The sequence below is a fragment of the Thunnus thynnus genome, chromosome 2 (assembly GCF_963924715.1).
Source record: "Thunnus thynnus chromosome 2, fThuThy2.1, whole genome shotgun sequence".
NCBI lineage: Eukaryota > Metazoa > Chordata > Actinopteri > Scombriformes > Scombridae > Thunnus > Thunnus thynnus.
This window is the reverse complement of record NC_089518.1, coordinates 34,438,670-34,459,071: the sequence shown is the minus strand read 5'-3', so window position 1 is coordinate 34,459,071 and position 20,402 is coordinate 34,438,670. Positions and strand designations below refer to the sequence as shown.

Here is a 20,402-nt window from a genome sequence, read left to right as displayed (position 1 = left end):
GGAGGACAATTCATATCCTTCTCTTAATGTTTAAGATGACACGTTTGCCTTTCTCCTGCCAAATCAACAGCTGTGGTTGTGTTTAGGGAAGATGAGCTTACCAACTGAGACAGAGCTACTGCCCACAAGGAATGAGAAAAACTTGAAGCACACCCAGACCAAAGGACATTTAGTTCCAAGCTCGTACATCTCTTTGCTCTTCCTCTTCTATTTTAAGTCTCCAAACAGTAAACTTGCATGTACAAGGACTATCAAACAAGCTATAAATTATCACTTGGTAAGGCAATTTAAATTTGGAAGCTTTCAACCCTTAGTTTAAAAAAATGCAAACACAGAGACAAGAAAATAAAAACAGCAGATGTATGTATTTGGTTAAAAATACATCATTTTTATGACTTTTAATTGGTATTGATATGAATTTAAACATCTTGTATTAGTTTTGTGTGTTTTATATACTTGCATTTTCTACCCAGTTGCTGTAAAAAAACAAAGTGTGTTTGGGATGTGATGCAATACTCCATGAAAACCAAACAAACACAAAGTTACACTCAGGTATGAGTGGATTAAATTCCACCAGGAAATCCCCACCTACAGTAGACCTAAGTTAAGCGAGGTAGTTGAGAATAAATGCCCACAAACATACCATGTTCAGCATTTCATCGCCATATAGCACGTTGGCATGAAATCCATGTCCATCTCACTGGAATGTCATCAACAAACAGTCTGGTCTGTGTCGTTATTGACTCTAAAACCATCTGACTACATGTAAAACTGCACATCCTATTGGTATCGTGCCAACATGCAGAACAGGGATGTAGTCATGTAAGCAGTCATGGCGTCTCCACTTCTACGTGCTACTTCTTTTTTCAGTTCAAATATTTGTTTTGACAGTGTACTGCAACCTCTATAACCCTGCTCCGCTACGCTGTCTCGGATCTGTTGTGGGCCACGTGAGAATGTTCCCTGCAAGTGGTCAAGATTAGGTAGCAAGGGTAACGTTGTAACATTGAGGTTGATTGTTGTCGTTCTGCAGCGCTGAGCGGTCCCCGTCATAATTTTTCTGAAGGTTAATGCTTCTAAATTTGTTTTTATAATTTGCAGCACAGCAGCAAATTAACAAGATGTTTAGTGACATATGTGCTACAGAGTTCATCCTCCTCTTCTCCTGTTTTGCAGGTCACCACACCATTTACATTGGCGTGCGGGTGCCCAAGAGCTATCGACGTCGGAGGCGTCACCGTCGGAGAACCAGCCACAAGGACAGAAAGGAGAGGTTGACGGAGACCACCTCTGACAAGTCGGACACAGAAAACAATGATGAGGCCAGCAACAGCATCCTCAAACCTCTCAGTAAGTTTTGATGGACTCCATGTCAAGGCTGATTAAGGTTCATGTCTGTCTTCACTGAAGGCCGCTCTCTTTTCTAGAAAAAAAAAAAACCCTCTGTAACTGCCTGCGACCCCAAAGAAGTTGCTGAGTCCACTTAGTGGCCAGAAATAGCTGTGTGTGTCCTCCTGGGTGATGAGTCTGTTACGACAGAGCAGAGTGAATTTTCAGTTTAAGTAATGGCTACTCTGATACATTTGTACTAGCTGCTTATATGAGTCTCTCCAGTACAGTGTGTGAGTGTATGTGTATGTGTTTTCCTGTGCGTTCGTCCTTGCTTACAGACATAAGTGTATCCGTCTCTGTTTATGTACGGGTGTGTTAGCATCTATATGTGTTAGTGCATGCGTTCTTGGTTGGCTGGAGCTTCTTTCATCCCATGGAGTCTAAAGTGCGATGTGCCCGCAGGCGCAGCTACAATGTGCGGATGCTCGGGACAAATAGGTCCGGTCAGTTCAAGGGAAGCATGCGAATGAAAGGGAGCTGGGAAAGGTTATGCCGGGTGACTGCGACTTAAGATACGAGTTTAAGTGTAAACCCAACTCTTAGTCGTGTCAGCATTTTTTCTCTCTGCCTTGTTCAAGTTAAAGGTGTGAAGACTGAAGTCCTATTTGCATTAAGTGCTTTGTAATGACAGCAGGGATTGGGTTTATTTTAAATTGTGAATTTGTCTTCTTGTTGAAGCCTCTAAAACTATTGAAATAATACAATCTGAGAAATGAACATCACTCTTCGGTCGTACTACTCACTTCTCATAGACACGCAACCCGAGATGAGGGGTCGTTGCGAGCCAAAAACATTGGGAACCACTGATTTATGTCTAAATTTTGGCGAGGACAGACGTTTTCTGATCGTCTGATGATAACACCGTTCACACGCAAATTGAACATGCAGTAATTTCAGGGAAAAACAAAGGATAGGAAGTTCTGATTACATGAGGCCCATCTGTAACACCAGTCTTCTGTAAGTAAGGCTTAAAATGTCCTTGCTTTTCGTCAAATCCAATAATGAGGCAGGCCACTGTCATTTCTAGAGAATTATGTAATCTTACACATGCACATGATGTGACAAGTAGATCAAAATACACCAGAACCAGATTTTACAATGTGTACACATCTCTTGATGTGGGGGATTTTCTTCAGGACATAAATCCAATGAGAGAATAGATTACATCCAGCCCATCTGGTCGCTGCCACTGACGTCGGTGTTGCATATTTTGCAGAAATTCGGTTTTAATGATTTGCAGCCAGTGAGAATCTGGCACTGTTAAACTATATGTGGTCTGTAATAAGCTTCCAAAGTACCCGAAAGAGTGATTATTGACGTTATATCTATGATTCATACATACAGAACAGCGTCATCTTCTGGGTTTTTCCTGTTTGAATTTCCTATGAATCGTACTAGATTTTAGTCCTGCTGTGACTCGACATGTGATGCGGTGGTCACCAACCTCTCTGGCTTGTGACCCTTTACAGGCAAGCGATAGTTAGCTGTCACCCCTTGTCACAAGTTGCAGCAGTTCAACCAGTGAGTGAGTGAAGACTGTTTCTCAGATTGCTTCGTTTTTATAGTTACAGCTTTAACATACTGTAATTTTGTGTAGCAGAATTTGTTCTTCCTTTTCCTAACTTGCAGCCCTGATCCCCAGCTTGGGAACCACTGGAATGATATTACACCAACACAGTAGTTTAGACAGATGAAATAGTTTTCTATACCACTACTTGATTGCACTACTTGATCTTTGTGTCCTGTTAATGCTGCTCTGTCTAAAGATGGTTCCTGATAGCACACAGTTATACAGACATTTTCTAAATTTCTTTTTCCTGATATCAAAATGCTTTTACTACTGAGTTGAACCAAACTTTCTGGCTGTTGAGCCTTTGGACTGACCTCGCAGGGATGCAGAGTTATAGTCGCCGAAGCTAATGAGTCGTGTTCATGGAGCCATCAAGGTTTGCGTTTTAGAAGGGTAAATATTCCAATGTGTTGTGTATAAACAGCATTGCAGTTACTCTTCATCCCTGCGGGTTGATTTGCTCACACTTGATTTAACAAGATTAACCTTTTTTTGAAACTGCCGCCTGTATTTGGAGATTAAATGGATCAAAGGCCAGACAACGTTGTCAAGGAGTGTTTGGTAGTTGTTTTTTTTTATTGTTTAATTGTGCTGGTGGATACATGATTGCAAAGTCCAACCTCTCTGTTTAGGACTTTCATACGTTAAGTGCCTTCATAGAGATTGATAATTGATATTTTAATGTGTAAGATAAGATTAATCAATAAATGTCAGCTTTATTGTTTCTTCCATTTGCTGTCAGCTCTAGATGTACACTCTATTAATCATGACAAATGCACCAAACCAAAAGATATATACTGTATATAAGATAGTCACAAAAGATAAACTTAGCCAAATATCTCGTCCATATTTCAGTCATAGTTGGAGAAACAAGTGGAAAACGGAGACTCAAATGATGCATAAGTAGACATTTAGGACAATCAGTGTGTAGATGTGTGACAAAATGAAGTAAATTTAATTTTAATCCTTCATTTATGCCATTACTGATTTCCCCTTCCAATCCAATCTAATCATGTCTTTAAATATACATCGAAATTACTCGGTTTGTTTCATTTTTACCTGCTGACATTCCATTACATAAGAAAATATGTGTCAAAGAGTAAGATAACCGTCCTTCATTCCTAAGAAGAAAAAAAAACCAAACCCTACACACCTCAGTAAGTTTACAGTAACATTGCTAATTCTCCATTCATGGAAAAATGCGACTATGTTGGCAGGAGATTGTGAGCATTGACGTTTTGTTAACAGTCAACACTGCGGTGCTCTGCTGGTTCATGTGGGTAAAATAGTGAAAACGCTGTTGGTGTTACGTAAAATTCTGTCATGGAATTAAGGTGTTAATGAAGTGCGCAGTAAAATGGCATAGCAACACAAACAGAGAAGCACACAGTACGTTTGTTATTGTTGTACAGTCAATGGTTCATTTATTTTATTGTATGTAAACAGACTTTTGTACATTTTACTTTCCATTTGATATGAATCATTAACCATACTGCCGCCACAAGTCCAAGTTATTTATAGTTATTTACTAGTTCCATAGGTCAGCGTTGCACTGCCAAGCCTAGCAGGATATAAGTGTAAGGTTTATTTTATAAGATAAAAATAAAGAGAAACCACTGCGGTGCATGTACACATCTCTGACCATAAGAAGCAAATCCTCAGTAAAGTGGGCTATTTTCTTTCTTTTGCAGCACTAGAAAAATATAAACAACTTTTGAAAAGAAAAATACACCCCTCATACGGAGGGCAAGTGTGGGTCTGAGCCCACCTGCGGTGCGCTGGGACAGATTGGAGTTTTAGTCGAGACAAAGAAGAAGAAGCTTCCCATGTCACAGATGTGTGTCAGAGGGCTTTACATTCACATACAACATAAAGCCACCTTTACCCTTGTTACAAATATCACGTGTAACCTACACACTGGATAAATAGTTGATAATAAGTAGAGTATGTCATGGGTTGCATAATATATTGATGCTTTCGTAAAAATATGGGATTCAAAGTTGTAAAAACACTTAATGACGATGTGAACAGTTTTGTGAAAAAGGCAAGAAGAAGAAGATTAAGCTGATATCATAAAGCCTGAAGAACTGAAAAAAGGAAATTAAGCTAGTGAGCTGACCCTCGCTGTCATGAATGTTACAGTCATTAAAAGGAAGTCTTTGCCATTTACTTTTTTAATTAGTCCCTTTTTTACATTCAGGTTTCCATTAGCTAACCTGTGCTAAAAGAAAGTGGTAGTTTATTTGTGTCTTTGGGGATTTGTGACTCTAGAGCAGCTCTGCCTTTGAGAAATGAATCTGCAGGCATCTGTTAGGCACGCAAAAACTGACAGGCATGCAGAATACCTCATGTCCAACTGATATTCATTGCACTCCTCTGTGTTACTCTCTCTGGGAAACATAGCCACCCCCCAGAGGAGGGCCCTCGTCTGTGTTGTCTGGACTGAAATCCTCTTGTTTGGTCAGATGGACGCTGCAGGAACTGCATACATCCTCCTGGTTACATGTGTGTCCACTGAAAGGGGCCATTTGACAGCTGCTCATTTTGACGAGCACAGTCTTTTTTTCTTTATTAGGCTAAAAGCTCTCTCATAATGGATTACAAAGATTACTTAGAAACTTGGTTCTTGCACAAATGGGTTGAATTCCCTAAAGTCAGAGAGAGAGAGAGCAAGCTGTAGCTGCTGTGATGCATTCAGTTTTGTGTGAATACATCTCCAATTTTATGTTTTACTCCACTGGGCGGATACCTGTTCCTCTCAGAATTGAAAGCACAATCTTTAGATGTATGAAGACTTTCAAAGTTGATTAGATAAATGCAAAGGTCAAGATGGAAACTTGGCTGTTTTTTCATCCTGAAAAGTTGACATTTTGGAGCTACCCAGCTTTCATGTGCCAGCAGCGATCTGTGTCCCTGAACATTTGCATCTATTACATTGAAAGCAAACAATATTCTACCTTGAAAGCTTTTGCTACATTTACATGTACACTAATAATTTGATTATATTGCGATTGACTTAAAAGTAACAGAACATAACAGGAAGTAAACAAAGCTACTTAACGTCACAACTCTCTGTAGATAGTCGAACTAATAATATGACAACTCCCTTTAATAATCCCATTTACATGGATTATTAAAGAGAGTTGTCACCTTTGCAATCATGTAAATGGCATAATGAGCCAATGATACAGTAGTGCTATGCTCAGTGCCAGATATTCTCCGATAATAACAAACTGTAGAGATATTTCAGATATTGTATTTTATAGTACACATGGCCTGACAGGATTTTCATGTCACAAAGATCACAAAGTGTTAGCAGGTTTCGTAAAAACCTTTCTCCTGCTATGTAAACAGTGTGGATATAGATTGAACATTGTGAGACTATCCTGTGCACAGAGTAACTGACTGTTTGAGACATTCTTCAGTGTCATAGGAAAAACATTAATTATATCAGTAGGAAAAGGTCCCTGGATATTGATTGGATAAACCACTTAAACCCCTGAAAAGCCATCGTTTTTCTTCGACTTTGTCTCTCTGGTCATTCTGATGAGTTAATCTTTTCGACTGATATTTAGATCAACAATGTTTCCAACCCCCTCATGTCCACAGCCTTACTTTACCCCTCTGTTCTTGTATGATAGTGTTTTTGCTTCTCTTTCTGCTACAAGATGTCCAAGATAAACAGTTTTTAAGACAAAGACAATCCCGTTTCAGACCACAAAGCAAACAAAATGCAAGAGGATTTTAGGCTGCACATTCATAGATACAGTAATAGGTTAGGTGGTGTGTAACTGGATGTTTTGTTGTACCTACTTTTTAGTAGCCACTTGTTTCATCTAACTTTACTGTAGTTGGTAATATCCTAGTTTTTCCTGAATGATTTTCAACATTACTGATAAAATGTTTTCTTCTGTTGGATTCTTCTCAGTTTACATTTGTACTATTTCACAGTTGTCCTTGCAGAACCGTCAGGAACTCATTGGAATATTTTGGTCCTTAAACAGTCTTTGTGCCACCCCCCCCACCCCACCCTTTTCTGTTAAATAATCCCCTTATCTGACAGCAATTAGAAAATTAATCAGTGCTGACCCCCTTTTCATTTACCAAACTCACTTTCTTCAGTTATTTAACGCTTTGATTTTGTATCACTGAACACTTTCTCTGATTAGACTCAACACTGTTCCGGTGATCACTAGTGATTCTTCCCTGCTGATTCTTCCTTGAAATAAGACAAACACTGAGATAAAAAAGTACTTATGTTAGTTGACAGTATACATACCAAAGGCACTAAAACAACTTTGCAGAAAATGAAAATCAATTCCCCTTCAGTAGCTCTAAAACCAAATGACCTGACACAAAGTCCATCTCATTCACACCTGAATCTGAAACAGTGGCTACTCACTGATTGATGTTTCTATCTTATTTTTATCTGCAGTGCATTCTGTTTGGATTTAGATCTCAGGACCCTAAAGAATTTGCCATATTAGTTTAGATTTTTTACATTCATACGTATTCATCTCTACTTTACCTAAAATTACATGTGAACATCAAATAAGTGCCTTACCTTATGTGAGGTATGGTGTTCATCTGGTCTCTATCTTGGGACTTCTGTTGTTCTTTCGGTACCCCTCTACAGTGGTATTTATCATTTCTGCTTTGTGTTGTACTCAAATCACATTTATATTCAACCCTTTCATGCCTTTTTTTTTTTAAAGTTCATATAACTTGTGTCCAGCCTGTGAGCCTGATTAAGCAGGTTAACAAAAAAAAACACACAGCAGGCGGGCAAACAACAGAGCAGCAAAGGCAAGAATTTAAAGATCCTAAACATTTTGAAAGTGAAACTTTTAAATGTTGTCCTGTGATCCGTGGCTAATGCGTAAAGTAATGTTAACTACATATTAATATTTAATTGTCTTCAACACTTCAAGAATAAGACAAGGAACTGAAACGCAGTGCCTCACTAAAATGTATTTTCCTTATTTTGGTTACAGCCAGTTTGCTTCGAGTCAGGTAGCCCAGTGATAACATCATTAAGCAATTTATTAACCAATATTATTCCATGAACATTATCATACATTTGCACACTTAAGTTACTCAATAATTTAGCATTTATTTTTTTTTAGATCCACTTGTATTCTTGCCTTTGCTCTGGTTGGAAAAATGCATCATATTGTACAATGTGGTAATATGATAAGAAAAATAAAAGTTAAATGATGAATGAGAATAATTAAGACTGTAATTGATTCACTCTTATTGCCAAAGGATTGAATGATTCACAAAAATGCTTGTAATGTTGCTGAGCCTTCATGGACGATGGGATGTATTGACCCCTTTTGAACTGTGTAGATAAGCATAAACTTCACTCTGCTGTGATGAGCTGCATTGTGCTGTTTTACAAGAGAAAATGTGGTTGCACCTTCACTATACCTGGAGACAGCACAGTGGTCATTTCATTCCAGGTTGTCCCCCCCCGCCCCCAGCTGGTATTTGTTACATTCTCATCAGAACTTGCTCACCTCAGCTATCACAACAAAATACCAGAGCTAGATGGTCTGGGTATAAATACTGTGCTCTCAATGAATCACCCTCAGGGTGTCACTCTGCATTCAACCCAATCCCTGTTCGCTGCCTGTGTGCTAGCTGCCCTGCATACTGAATGTCAGACTTTGTGGCATGAAAAAAAAAACATTTCCTGTACTCTCAGCGATCCTCTCATTGATTTGAATGAAATTACACTCAGAGTTGCATTATCATCGCATGTACAGTCAGAAACAATGAACTTGCTGTTAGATCCCATGTTGCCCTTTGCTGTGAGTTTTTCAAAAAGGTCAGAGGAGATGGAAGGTATTTGTGTAGGATGCATGTCAAGAGTGGGACTAAACAGGCCTTTAGTGGCAGTCACACTAAGCTTTCTGCCGGGCAGCGGGCATTCTTCCTCCATCCCCTATCCCATGAGCCTCTGCTGCTGGGACAAAGTCCTCTTTGTATGCCCATGGCTCTTGGCTAGAGCACACAGAGCTTTGAAATTGCGTTTGAACGATGGGATTTTCATTTCTATCCCTCCTTTCGTGCTAGCTCTCACCCCTCTTTGCTTTCACTCTGCCCTGAGTCTCACCCCCTCCAACCCTCCTCGCCCATCCCCACCTTTCTCTTAGCAACTGCTCGAGTGGGACAGTATTGCATTGACACCAACACTGTGCTTGTTACCAGCGGGACAGCATGGATAGACAGCATCAGTTTCTCATGGAGAATTAGAAAATCTGTCCTGGATATGTATAATATTGAATGAAAATGGGTTTAGATGATGACTGTGCAAGAAGAAGCATCAGAGAATTCATTTTTTTTATTCTGTAAGGTACAATTTTAGTCTCAAAATCACACATCATTTAAATGTTCCATGTCATAAATGTTACCATGTCATCCTTCCTCCGCTTACTGCTCATAATTAGTAAAATTAAAATATAAAGTCTATGGTTTGAACATGCAGAAAGGTACAGAAAGATATGGATTCCATCTTCGGGTGTCATCTTGTGCCAAAATTAGTTTATGCTAATCGCTTAATGGATCAGTTTTCATCTTGATTTTAACACCAAGAAATAAAATAATAATATTTGTGGATTGTTGCCTTACCTCTCACTTTGACAACAGTAAAACAAAGTAGAGTTGCAATGATTAGTTGATTAATTGATTAATCCAGTGGTTCTCAAAGTGGGGTCCTTGAGGGGGTTCCAGAGGGTCCCCAGCGAAAAGGGGAATACTTTATTTTCAATATAATTTCATCCATAAGTAACACAATGACAGAATGTATGACTATTTTTTTCATGGTTTACACTGTAAGAAAACATGAAATAAAACCTCTAAAAGCAAAAATCTTCAGAGGGGGGACCCTGGGACAAAGTCCTATCAAATGGGAGTCCGTGGTCTAGTTTGTGTCAGCTTAGAGGTCTTTGACATGAAAAAGTTTGAGAACCACTGGATTAATCATCAGTCATCATTAGTTGATTGACAAATAACAGGCAATTATTTTGATTTTTTTTGTTTAAAGCAAAATTGCCAAAATTCTCTGGTATCGTCTGGTTTCTTTAATCTTCTCTGATAGTAAACTGAATATCTTTGGGTCGTGGTTCTGTTGTTTGGGACAAAACAAGACATTATCGGTTGCATCTTGGGATTCAGGAAACAGTGATCGACATTTTTCATAATTTTCTGACATTTTATAAACCAAACAACTAGTCGATTAATAGAGAAAATAGATGAATTGATAATAAAAATAATCATTAGTTGCAGCCCTAAAACAAAGTCATACATATCTGGAAACATAACATGTTTACTTGGCTCTTAACATTGCTCTGATATATACTGAATATAGACACGTTTAAAGGACACAGCAGTAGTTGCTGTGTGTGAACCTCCTGTACATAACCGAGGCTTTGACCCCCCAACCTTGCACTGCTTACTATTGTTTGCATGTAATTTGGGAAATATAGGTATTTAAAAGCTCGTTTCAACTGTTTACTGTAATCAGTGTAAATCGCTCTGGATGAGAGTGTCAGCTGAATGTGTGAAACGCACATGTAAATTATTCCACCCAAGGTGTTATTAAACAGGTTGTGGGTGACTTAAGCTAGTTGCAGCTTGTGGGAATGTGTGTGTGTGCGTGTATGTGTATGGGAGTGTGTGTGTGTATGTGTGCCAGCAGACAGTTAATCCTCCACCTAGTAATCTTACAGCTGCTTGTCTGGCTCGTACCTGCTGTTGTTGTTATTGTGCCGCAGAATACGCAATAAAGGGAAACTTCAAGACTTCACCTCATTAGCCGTCGGGCCATTTAAAGCTGACTGACTGAATGAATGAATGAATGAATGAATGACCTAATGAGGTGGGTGATGTGATGAAGCCCAGAGAAAAGAAAGAGTCTCATGTTAGCCTCAATTATCATTCTCCTCTTCTCACTTTCACACCTACTTTACATAACAAGTCTCAAATGCCTGCAATGAAATTTGATTTGCACATTTTACTGATGTTCCAATAATGTGTTAATGAATTCTTCTGGCTCATATTAGGCTTCTGTCCCCTCTCACCTTTGCAGAGGTGGGTTGTCATATCCTGCCGGAGCTGCTAACTCTTTTTTTATTATTCTGGGTTTGAATGCAGAGTTTTTGTCTCCATGATAGTTTTTTTCAGAATGACGAGATTAAGAGTAAAGGGAAACATTGAATGACTGCATTTTGGGGGAATAAAAGCGGTCAAATTTAAATATATTCAATAACTGTAGTCAACAATTTTGTGGCACAGCATTAGCGAGCTGTTATGTAATCAGAACAGGAGACTTTGTTATTATCCCTCACACACACACACACACACACACACACACACACACACACACACATATACACATACATACATACATACATACATGTTTGTACTTGTGAGGACCCTAAATGATGCAATCAAGTTCATGCCAACAGCCTTAACCTGAACCGCAACCCTAAAACCATGTCCTGACCACCAAACAGAATGTCCTCACTCTCCAAAAATGTCATCACAATGATAGAAGTATACAGAGCACACACACACACACACACACACACAGACAACACATTACAGAAAACACAACGGAAGTGTTTCCAGAGGACACTTAAAAGTGATGAACATGTCTGGACATGTGATCACAGTGTTAAAATAAACCAAAAACACTTAACATTTCAGTTCATTTTCCAACACCACTGATGATGACCGACTTCAATAACGTCATGAGTCACAAACCGTGGCAACAACAAGCGTGTTTAAACGTGTTCATCACTTTTAAATGTCCTCTGGAAACACTTCCGTTGCGTTTTCTGTATTCGCAGCGTGTGAAATCGATGTTCTCTTAATTTGCTTATGTTTTGTCTATTTGCACGTGTTTTCTTAAGTTGCAGTGCGTTGAGCTCTCAGGGTCACAATAAAATTCTCCTCTTTGTATTCTTCTATCAAAAATGCTCAATGAAGGCATTCTCAAAATGATTATTATACTTAATTGAAGGGATTAAATTAAATTAGATTTATCATATTTCCTAAAATACATTCTTTTTTACAGGCTGTTCCAAATGAACTCTTGCTAAAGGTTCTCACAAGGCCGCAGCATTTAAAAAGTATGTAATTCAATTCAAGCTAAAGTAGTTATTTGAGTATCATCATGAAAAACTACAAATACTGATTAACATAGAATCATCTTTTCTAATTTCTCTACATGTTAAGTCTAGAGCCACATTTTGAACACAGACATTAGTGGTGTTTCTGTCTGGGATTAATTTCTGCTTGCTCAGACAAATATAAATGAACTGGTTTCCATCCACTCAGACTTGGCCCACAGAAGCTGGTGCCTAATACATTATGCAGCAACCTTCTGACTGACATGACACAGCAAGTCCCTGTGACAGGGACATTAGCCTCATTAGACCTTTTTCAAGGCCGACACTTTGACATGTTATAGCAAGAAAGCACAGGTGTTTGATTTAGGTGCTCTACCTCTATGGCCCTGGTATTGTGCCTGCTGGCTCACTGTGGGTTACACCTGTGCTTTTCCTGCAATGAAATTGGTGTAAGTGTACAATGTTGGAGGCGCAGTAAACTCTATTTGACCCACTCTTTGAAAATCTGACTTCATATTGATCTCCATCATGCAGCATGTGCACACAGGAGGAGGGATTTACAACTGTCGCACAGCAGCAGTCAGGTTTTTTTTTTTAAGTAGAGATGCCATCATTTCACTAATCTGGTCTTTTCTGTAAACAAGCAGTAGCTCTAATAGTGCACCGTGCACTGGTCTTATGTTGTTGTTGTTGTTTGCTGATGACAATAAACTTTGCGAACAGATTTCTACGTGCTCAGGCCTGCTTTCATGAAAGGGGGGCAGTCATTATTTTTGGGCTCTTATTCAAAGTTCAAATAGACTTTCCACTTGTTAGAACAAAATATGATGGTGTCAACCATTCGCAACATGTTTAAATAACACTGAAAAGTATTATTTATATATCAATCCTGTTAAATTTCTGTTTGGCTCTTTTTTTTTGTTTGGCTCTATAAATATTCAAATGAGAAGACAAGAGGAAGGAAAGCCAAGCCTCTGCTAAAGAATAGGCCAGTTTGTGAACCATTTCCTAATTGTTAATGAGGGGCTCCGGGGCAGCTTGCCAAGTCTGGAGGGCCAATGAGGAAGGCCTGTTTGAACAGCGAAGGGGGGGCCGGGAGGGAGAACAGACTAGTTGTTGGGACACTGTCACTGAGGGGACCCCCTAAACCCCATATGCCCCCTCCTACCTGGTTCACAAAGTGCTGGAGCAGGCAGCTGAGAGTGGCTGTCACTTCCACCCAAGTAGAAGGACTTTAATGAGGGTCTAGCTGCTGCACTGGGACTCCTGCACTGGTGAGCTTGTGTTGCTTACCGATTGCTATCTGAGGAGCAAAGCCTGGGTCAGCTGATTTAGAGAGTTAAAGGGGGGTCACTGAGTTTTTAAAAGATGTCCAACAACAACAATAACCAAGAGGAGATGGAGGAGAAAGAAGAGGACACGGAGGAGAAAGGAGAGGAGGTCATAGTGAAAATCCCACCACCTCCACCTCCTCCTGAGGTCAACGGGAAAGGTCCAGCTGAGGAGGGGAAGCTGGTGCCCATACCCTTGCCCAACGGGCAGCATTGCCAGCCTATGAACCGCAGTATTTTTCCTCTCTCCACAGTCTCACCAGCAGCCGAGAGGATCCGTTTCATTCTCGGAGAGGAGGATGACGGCCCGGCGCCCCCGCAACTCTTCACTGAGTTGGATGAGCTGCTGTCGGTGGATGGACAGGAGATGGAGTGGAAGGAGACGGCCAGGTAACAACCTCAATCTCAGTCTTTGGGCTTCCTCTCAAGTTCCTGTATTCACACCTTTTGGATTTTTTTTTACAGCTGTAGTGATGCTTAGAGGCCTTTTTCATTGATTTTCACTCAGTTATTCAAAGGAGTGAATGCACTTAATTGTGAAAACAAGTGAAAAACTTTCTAAAACTTTACATCAAACAGTTGACCTCAATGATTTCACAAAAAAAAAACGAACCAACATTTGCCATCTTCAGGTATTTGTCTGCATAAAATCAGCAAACGTTCTGCATGCATTGCATTTGGAGGTAGTGCAGTGCAAAAAGCGAGCACACAGGGTTTCACAGGTTTCTCCTGTGTGGCCCACTAGTGGGATGGGATGGGATAGGATGGGATGATTGTTTATACATCATTAGCGTTGGATGAGTGAAGCTCTCTCAGGGGGAAACCGGATTCCTGGGCTGCTGTTTGAGGCTCCAAATGAGTTGATTTGTTATTCTAACCTCTGACCAATTGTACTGAAGATAGAAGTTACATTTTGGTTCACTGTTGGTTGAATGATTTGCAGAGGAACTCTACTAAAGAACACTGCTGCCAGAGTCACGCAGTATACTTTAAAAGTGCTCTTACTTTAACTCGAGTAAGCTATAAAGGCTTAGCTCTGTTTTCAGTTGAGTTGAAAATATTAAACTTTTTACAGTCCTCTTCATATTTGTCCGGAGATTGTTGATATTTGATTGGTGAAGGATTATCAAAGATTGGCTTCATCTGTATAAAATATGTAAAATTTCAAAGTGCGACACAAAAACATGTCGGTCGTGCGGAAACCAGCCCACTGGCAGCCATGACTGAACCTTCTCTTAACCTGGATTGGACCAAATATGTGTCAGTCAAAATACAAATGAGATGAGAGTGCATTATGGGATTTGACATTGTGAACTTGGGAATTATGTTTCTGATCATGTCATGTTAACCACTCTGCAAAAAAAACCAAAAAACTTAATCATCATAAATGGACCAACATTTTATCTAACTGGGATGATTTTTATCAGCTAAATCAGATCAGAAGTTGTGTTTGGGGGGAAAAAAATATTCAAGAAAAGGCTTTAATACCCAAGGTCAAATCTCAATTTTCCCACCAGGAAAAAAAAATCATTACAGTCAGACAGGTCTAACAACACTGGGTCACAAATGAATTACCGCAGTAAAACAGTACACGGACCAGAAATGAATACAAGAGGATCAGCAGGGTTAAAAGAGGACTGCGGTTCCAGATTACTCCTAAAAAGTGTTGTCTGTTCCCTATTTCTGAGGTAAAAATGAAATTAAATTGTTATATACTGTATTGCTTACAAATGGTTGAATAAATCAACCTTGAATAGGTAATGTCAAACTTATTATTCTGCAAATAACTGCAGAGATTAAGACCTGGTGCAATGTCTCAACAAGAGCACTCTTAGGATTCAAACTGAATAAAAGATCTCACAAGTGCAGGGTAGTGCTGGCTGTCTGCCAAGTGCAATTTTGGCAGCCAAACTGACCAAATAAAATCCTGGTATAGAAACAACTGCTCAGTACCAGTTCAGTTTCTCACCCCTCTGACTCTGAGGAAGAGATGGGAGGGGGACTGATTGATTTAAAAAAAAAAAAAATACATGAAGAAAATAGAAATGATGATGCTATTAAATTCCTACAGATTGGAAGCAGTAATTGAAAAAGCATCAATGACCTTTTGTCACCTGTCACATGTCTACCAGGTGTGTATTAGACAGCACTTAATTGGACTTTAATGAGTGACAAAGTGACAGTTTATGTGCTACTTTTAAGTAATAATAGGCAATTTTAATTTTATCATTCCCTTAACCAAATCACCTTTGAATTTATATAAATACTTCCAACACATCACTCATTTCCTATTGACAGGATGTTTTTTATTTCCACTTTTTCAGAGCTCGGTGCCAAAATCACTTAATCTCTACCCACATAACAATAATCTCTCTCTCTCTTTTTTTTTTTTTTTTTTTTTTTTTTTTTAGATATCCTCATTTTTTTGATTATCTAACATGATTTATGTACAGTGAAATAGTTGTGGTTGCTATTAGATTTGTGATGCAGCTACAAAGCCTCAAAATGTATATAAACATTCATGCAGTCATATTTAATCTGAATGGTGTTCAATTGCTTTTAATTGACATCATCTTCTATCCTGCTTGCAACTCCATACACATTAAAGGCTTTTTATGATTTAGGAATTAACTGCGTTCTTAGCATGTTGATATGTTCCGGTAATGGTGTCCTCTCATGTCACAATGTGTAGGTTAGTGCATCATTCACTGATGTACTGATTGCACTCCCATATAATGGCTTACCCAAGTTGATGGTATAGAAAATATTAATACTAAACTGATTAAATGTTTACATGTTCCCTTTTTCTTCTCTCCAGGTGGATCAAGTTTGAGGAGAAGGTAGAGAAAGGTGGTGAACGCTGGAGTAAACCGCACGTGGCCACGCTGTCCTTACACAGCCTGTTTGAACTGCGGACGTGCATAGAGAAAGGCACCATCATGCTGGACATGGAAGCTTCCACTCTGCCTCAGGTTGTCGGTAAGTTAGAGGCCGGTCACCTCTTCTAGTCATTTTTCATCTGTGAGGAGAGAAACACCAGGTCGGTCTAACATCGTTTCATGGATTAACTCAACTACTAAGGAAATGAACATGATTTGAACTATTTAAGTATTTAAGTGGAAGCAAATGATAGAATTACTGATGGATAACACCAGAACTTGTTTTAATGTAGAAACATGTCACCCTAAATAACATACAATGCAAATAATTCCTTTTTTATATTATATAATATTATACTAGCCGTTATACTCATTTATACTCTTTTATCAGCCATTATACTCATAACAATTATCATGAAGATAATAACTGTTGTAGCTTTGATAGATTATGTTCACTGGTAGCAGCCGGGCTTGGGCTGGAAGCTGGGAACCCAAGGCTGAGTTTTGGGCTGGAAGCTGGGAAGAGCGGGGGATCCAGGGCAGGGAAGCAGGGCTGACAAGACGAGATGAGGGACTGGAGACAGGGGCGCTGAGACAGAGCAGAAGGAACTGCAGGGGACAGGAATCAGGGTTAGGCACAGGAAAACAGGCAACAACAAGAAAAACTGGATAAATGCAGGTGAACTGGCGTGAAGTGTCGTAACACTGACTGAAGCAGAAGCTACCATCTGGCAAGGTGGTAGTGGCGGAGCTGGGTATTTGTAGAGAGCTTGATAGCGGTGATGAGGTGCAGCTGGTGTGGCTCTGCTCTGACTCAAGCACACCTGTCTCCATTCTCTCTCTCTCTCTCTCTCTCTCACACACACACGGGGACAGAGAGAGAGGGAGAGGGCCACTGGGAGAGCGGCAGCAGGTTAGGGGGACACAGGATTATAACACACTCTGTTTTTTTTTACTGCTGCGTAATGCCCGATGAAGGGTAGTGTCTTCATCTGTGAAGCATGAACCAATCTGCCAGTTTGATTTCTGATCTGCTCTGTGATGTACAGTATATGCAGAGCTGGTCCGTAGTGTTGCGTGCAGGTTTATGGATTGATGCACATCATACACACTTAGACTTTCTTCCCTCCTCTCTTTTGTTTTAAGAGTAACAAAAGGCCAGAGCTCAGGTCAAGGCTTTACCGCGCTGCATAGCAGAACACTGGTGGACTCAAATGGTAGTTTGTAAAGGGCCACACAAAAAACTTCCTAATCTGAGGACTGCCAACCCTCCTCCGTTGCTCTGAGATGATTATGTCTCTCTGCCCTCCTATCTCATGCCACCACCCCAACGTTTCTGTCTGCATGAGGGAGCAGGAGGAAGAGTTACCACTAGGAGTGATTAATGCGAAGTAATTGACTGTGCTGCACGGACTGTACAGGCCGAGCGGAGCTGGGCCTCTTGCTTTGAGGCCAGCCGACTTGACTGATGGGCCATTAACAGCACTACCTCTCCACAAGAAGAGAAACTCCCCGAGGCTGCTATCTGTCAGCATTCAGGCTTCTGACCTTCTTTTTTAAAAATAGGCTAGACCTTGTGATTGAGCCATTTCATCGTGCCACAAAGACTCTCATACAGGAGCATTACAGACTGGGAGGCACTAATTGACTCCTTACAAGTATGAAGAGACTTTTTGCGGTGACTTAGCTGTTTGCTTTAAGTGATGCTGTTACTAAATTAAGACTGTGGGATAAATTGCTGCGTGGAGGGAAAAAATAGACACATAATGGAAACTCGATTTGAAAGAACAGCAGAAAAACACACAAAACAGTTTTATTTAGTTCATTTATTCATTTATTTGTTTTTTATTGCTTTATTTTTAATAAATAGTGAAGTGTTATTGTGCCTTAGAGCTTTAGTAAAATGCTCTTTAGTCTCAAAATGCTTGATGAATTCATGTAACAATGAAGCGAAGTGCTGAAATAATGAGCTAAATTCTGATAAATGATTGTTTAAATGATGTTTCATGTTCCATTTTAAATAAATATACCAATCATTTAGTAATTGCAGCATGTTTACATTGAGCCTTGACTGACTTTTTTTTACTTTTTTGTTACTTTAAGTGGAATAGATTTATGTTTTTAACTGTTGGTCAGACAAAATATGCATTTGTAAGACGTCTCTTTGGATACTTGTAACTTGGGTTTGTCATTATGTTTTCAGATTTTATAAACTAAACACTTTAAGCAATTGAATATTTGAAAAAAAAGCCTATCAATTAAACAGTAGTGAAAAAATAATCATTGGTGGTTGGATGTAATAATGTAGTTTGTCATGTCTGAAATGCAAGATGCTTTCTTTTCTCCGACTGAAATCATGTTTCCTCCTCTTCTTCCTCGTCTCTCCTCTCTCTCTTTCTCTCTCTCTTTTCAGAGCTGATCACCGACAACCAGATAGAGAACGGCCAGCTGAAAGCAGACCTGAAGGACAAGGTGATGTACACGTTGCTACGGAAACATCGTCACCAAACCAAGAAGTCCAACCTGCGTTCTCTGGCTGACATCGGCAAGACGGTCTCCAGTGCAAGTAGGCTGTTTTCCAACCAGGAAAACGGTAATACTGATGCCAGTTTGGTGCAGTCTTCTTTTTTTTTTTAATAATTTAAAGAAAAACAAAATCAGCTATTTATCTTCAGTAAACATTTAGCTGTTCATACCTGCATTACTGGGTTGAATTTAGATTTTTTTTGTCACTAACTTAGTTTATGACCTGAATTTTTAGGGCAGTGAGAAACACCACAGAGTGAAAAGGGACACACTGCTGCCCTCCTCTGCATGAACCCACAAATGTGGCACTAAATAGTTTTGAATCAGTACCAGCTTCTGCTTAGTAGATGCTTAAAATACATTTTTATTGGTACTTTATCAGAATGTTTGACCCTAAAACTATATTTTGAAAGAATTAATGTCAAGAAGAAACACAAAAATCTCTCATATTAGTTCACTAAACCTTTCATGCAACTAGTGAACTTTTAAGTTTGTAGATGTGTTTTGCTAATTCATCACAAAACGATTGGTTTTATCACTTTCACCGCACTTTTACTGTACTCACTGTAACCTACTAACTGCATCAAATTCCACTGAGCAATGGAAAAAATGTGTCAGCACCTGTAAAAAAGCAGGTCGAGCTGATTTCAAACTGACTTTCAACACTGAAGATAGAAGAGTCAGTGCGTGAATTTATGACGCTGGTGAGAAAAGTCCAAGGCAAAGGAAATCATAAAACTCACCCAGTGTTTTGAAATGATATGACTAATAGAGAACATGAGAGACTATCATTTAAAGCAGTGAAAATCTCTGAAGTTCATAGTTCATATTTATGTAATTGATTCGTAACTCAGTTTTTATGTAATTTAAACATGAATCTATCTACTGCATTCTGCATTTCAGTCTCAATAAAAATGTATTTGTTATAAAATCTTTGAAATGAACAACTCAGCTGAGTGAAGTTCAGGCTAATTTATCTGAAAGCTGTAATGAATATATCCCTCTAATCAAACCTCAAAGCAGCAGCAAACAGCATTTTAAATCAATCCTTTTTTGTTTGGAAGATTTGAAGTCATTACCAACATGAGAAAAAAAGCGACAGCCCTACCGCACACTGATGTCTAATAGACTTTAATAACAAATGTATGATTGCTTTGATTCTGTCACATTGAGTAACTAGATGTTTCACTGTTTTGACATTGTAATTCATCTGTTGTCAGCCATGGGTCTTTGGAAAGTGAAGTAGTTTATTACCTGCTATCATATTAATAAATCAGGGTTCATGAGTATCAAAAGAAAAAAGCTCCCTCTGTTCATGATCCTGCTTTGTTGCAGTGGTCAGATGGAAATTCACCACATGAAAGCCTCTTATCGAGATCACAGTACTGAGATAAAGAGCGTGACTGATAATCATTAATTAATTATAACTTTGCGAGGATAAAGTACATCATAAGATCTATTAAAATACATTATAACCCTTCTCTGTTCAATGACCCATGGTGTGATTTTAATGAAACTACTCTTCATGCCTCGTTCTTACCCTCCACAGCTTGTTAAAAAATACAGA

The 20,402-nt window shown here is 39.2% G+C and overlaps 1 protein-coding gene and 1 long non-coding RNA gene across 4 annotated transcripts in view; one reads left to right on the top strand and one right to left on the bottom strand.

The window, feature by feature from the left end:
* slc4a4a (solute carrier family 4 member 4a) overlaps positions 1 to 20,402 on the top strand; it is a 74,789-nt gene that overhangs the window by 12,310 nt on the left and 42,077 nt on the right. For 2 of the 3 annotated variants that reach the window (XM_067571778.1, XM_067571771.1), the window contains exons 4-7: positions 1,177 to 1,350; positions 13,685 to 13,820; positions 16,249 to 16,409; positions 18,723 to 18,902. In XM_067571778.1, coding sequence (XP_067427879.1) covers positions 1,177 to 1,350; positions 13,685 to 13,820; positions 16,249 to 16,409; positions 18,723 to 18,902 — 651 coding nt within the window. The remainder of the gene's footprint in view (positions 1 to 1,176; positions 1,351 to 13,684; positions 13,821 to 16,248; positions 16,410 to 18,722; positions 18,903 to 20,402) is intronic. The other variant, XM_067571783.1, reaches the window with a different exon arrangement.
* Positions 16,180 to 18,063, bottom strand: LOC137168929 (uncharacterized). Its single transcript, XR_010924366.1, has 2 exons — positions 16,766 to 18,063; positions 16,180 to 16,449 (listed from the first exon to the last, which is right to left on the bottom strand). It is a non-coding gene; the product is annotated as an uncharacterized lncRNA (long non-coding RNA).